The sequence below is a fragment of the Adiantum capillus-veneris genome, chromosome 14 (assembly GCF_014529385.1).
Source record: "Adiantum capillus-veneris isolate H3 chromosome 14, ASM1452938v2, whole genome shotgun sequence".
Lineage (NCBI taxonomy): Eukaryota > Viridiplantae > Streptophyta > Polypodiopsida > Polypodiales > Pteridaceae > Adiantum > Adiantum capillus-veneris.
Genome location: NC_140944.1, coordinates 81,460,042 through 81,463,358, shown reverse-complemented (window position 1 = coordinate 81,463,358; position 3,317 = coordinate 81,460,042). Strand labels below are relative to the sequence as shown.

The window sequence follows — 3,317 nt, the reverse complement described above, 5'->3', positions numbered from 1 at the left end:
TTACGAGGAGCGAAGGGTGTAGAGCATAAGATAGTTCTTAAAGAAGGATGCAAAACAAAGGCGCAGAAGTTAAGGAGGTTAGGGGATATTCAGAAGGAGGTTCTTAGGCAGGAGATTAACCAATTGTTAGATGCAGGTATCATATACCCCGTGAAGGAGTTGGAGTGGGTTTCTCCAGTGGTTATCACCCCTAAGAAGAATGGAAAATGGCGGGTGTGCGTCGATTACAGGCCATTAAATGCGGCAACCAAAAGAAACCACTACCCGCTGCCGTTTCAAGATGAAATCTTAAATCACGTGGCTGATCATGAGAGGTACTCTATTATGGATGGATTTTCAGGGTACTTTCAAATAGGGGTTGCTCTTGAAGATCAATTGAAGACGACATTTATCTCTCCATGGGGGTGCTTTGCCTATCGTAGGATGTCGTTTGGTTTAGTGAGTGCCTACGCCACCTTCCAAGACTGGATGAATAGGGTGTTTGGTCCCTACTTGGGCAGGTTCATTAGGGTTTTCATGGATGATATTGGGTGTTACAACTCAAGGGTGGATCATCTGTCAAAGCTCCGACTTTGTTTTCAAAGGCTGGACGAAGAAGGAGGTCAATTAAACCCTAAGAAGTGCAAGCTTGCACAATCTCGAGCACAATTTCTAGGTCATGTGGTGTCACAAAATGGGATTGAAGCAGATCCGGAAAAGGTCAATGCGCTAGTCTTGATGGAGCCTCCCTCTAGTGCACAAGGCTTGGCGTCCTTCGTACATAAGCTAAAGTACCTGTCCCGTTTTTTTTGGATGCTGTCACAATATGTGTACCCTCTCCAAAAGAGGTCCCAACAGGTACATGGTTTTGGATGGGATGAAGATGCTCAAGAAGCTTTTGACAGAGTGAAAGAAATTTTGTGCCAGCTGCCAGCTGTGTACCCTCCAAGCCAAGAGGATGATTTCTATGTGTCAATGACGGTAGGTACCGTGGCTATTGGGGCGGTGTTACTGCAGAAGGTAGGAAGGAGCTATAAGCCTATCTACTTTGAAAGCAGGGTGATAAGTCCTGGAGAAGTGGCTTACACTGAAGCGGAGCAGTGGGTTATGGCATTGGTTTTTGCTTCTAGAAAGTTCAAAGTGCACCTCATTGTACGTAAATTTTATGTGTTGACGGCTAACAATCTGTTGCCTGAAGTGGTGTTACACTTAAAACCGGGAAAGCGGATCATGAAGTGGGTGATAGAGTTCCAGGAATTCGAGTTTGAGTTAAAAATTGACCACACAAGTAGGTCCCATTTGGCAGACATTTTGGTCAGCAAAGCAGAGGATTTGCCAATTTATCTAAGAGTAGTACGAGATGAAGCCAAAGAAGAGCCTGACCTGATTGGAGCTTTTACCATGTGGTTTGATGGTGCATATAGGAGGGTGATAAAGAAAGCTGGTGGAGGTGTGGTGATACACAATCCACACGGCAGGGTAATCTTTTCAAAAGCCTATGATTTAGAGGATGTCCATACCAATAATGAAGCAGAATATCTCACCCTCCATCTAGGTTTGAAACAATGTGTCGAGTTCGGCATTTCTAGGTTGGTGGTCAAAGGTGATGCATTATGGTCATCAAGCAAGTGCTAGACCAATGGCAGGTAAAACGCGATTCCTTAAAACATTGGTTCTTTTCCATCAAGAAGTTGTTGAAGTTCTTTAGAGAAATCCAGTTCAAGCATGTGAAGAGAGAGCACAACCAAGAGGTAGACCAACTAGCAAGCAATAAGGTGCAGGTATATATGTGCCCCGGCCACATACACAGGTAGGGAGTCATTGAAGGAGGTGGAAGATTTCTTGGATACAGGGCAGTGTCCCCAAGGTTTGTCTAAACTGCAAAGGAGGAGGATAGTTCAGAAAGCGCACAAATTTACACTAGTAGGTGAAGACCTAATGACTTACGGCAGAGACGGGGTGCTAAGGAGAGTGCTCTATAAAGAAGAGATTAACTTGGTACTGGAGCAATGTCATGAGGAGAGCGGACACCAGGGGAAAGGTCAAGTACTGTTTCGAGTGTTGAGAGCGGGTTTTTGGTGGCCTTCAGTAGTGAAGGATGTACACTATTGGTGCAAGACCTGCCATGAATGCCAGACTATAGGAGAGAGGCGTTTGACAACTGAGTCACAGGGAGCGATTATTGCTCAAAATGCTTTCGAAAAATGGGGTTTGGATGCCATCGGTCCACTCCCTAAGTCTACAAGTGGTAAGAAGTATGTCGTGGTTACCATCGACTACCTCACAAGGTGGGTCGAGGCCAAAGCTGTAAAGGAGGTAGATGTACAGGTTGTGGCCCACTTTTTTTTCGATAACATTTGTTTCCGTTTCGGAGTGCCATGGGTACTCATTTCAGATAGAGGGCAAGGATTCAGAAGAAAGCTTATGCAGGCATTGGTGGAAAAACTAAATATTCAGCATCGGTTTCCTCGCCTTATCATCCCCAATGCAATGGTTTGGTGGAGAGTTCCAACGGACAAATCATCAAAATGCTCACGAAGTATGTGTATAAGCAGGAGACAGAATGGGAGATCAATCTAGAAAAGTGTCTATGGGCCTACAGGACGTCCTACAAGGTGTCGACCAACTTTACTCCATTTGAGTTGGTTTATGGCAAGGAGGCAGTTCTGCTAGTGCATGCACAGTTGTGTGCTTTGAAAGGTATGTGGCGCATCAATGCCACTCCACAAGCTGTCTTACAAGATAGGATTGTCGGCCTTGAGGCATTGCAGATGGATAGAGAGGCAACAGCAGACTACTACGTAAAGCAACGGGAAAGGAGAATGGCCAAAGTCAATGAGGGTCTGCCAGAGAAAAAGATAGAAGAAGGGGACCTAGTAATGAAGTATGAGAGCTACTTGGACTTCACCTTCCAGAGGAAGTTCAAAAAGAAATGGACGGGTCCGTACAAAGTACAAAAGGCCTTTTTAAATGGGACCTATCAGCTGGTGAGAGCCAATGGTAAGCTTCTCAGGCACAGGGTAAATGGTGAACGGCTCAAGCTGTACTTTGATAGGGAAGTGGTGCCCGATGTGCATCAAATGGTGACCAAGGGGGTTGAGCAACCCACTTGAACAGACTCAAGAGTAACAAACATATAATTTTGTACATATTGTACATATAGTGGTGTGTTTTCCAGCGTGCTTGAGTGTTTGTAGAGTGTTGCAAGTTTCAAGTTCAATAAAGCTACTTTTGGTTGAACATGAATGTTCAACAGGGGGGTGGGCAATGATGGTGCAGCCAAAGTTGGTCCACGCTATAAAGTGTGCTATGCAGTGTAAAGGGTGCTAACCGATGCA

The 3,317-nt window shown here is 45.1% G+C and overlaps 1 protein-coding gene across 1 annotated transcript; it reads left to right on the top strand.

Moving 5' to 3' along the window:
* Positions 1-1,209: 1,209 nt before the first annotated feature.
* On the top strand, positions 1,210-3,092 carry LOC147442666 (uncharacterized). The gene is made up of 2 exons (XM_086529407.1): positions 1,210-1,385; positions 2,582-3,092. The coding sequence occupies exons 1-2, from the start codon at positions 1,210-1,212 to the stop codon at positions 3,090-3,092; spliced, it is 687 nt and encodes a 228-aa protein (XP_086385533.1).
* Positions 3,093-3,317: the final 225 nt, after the last annotated feature.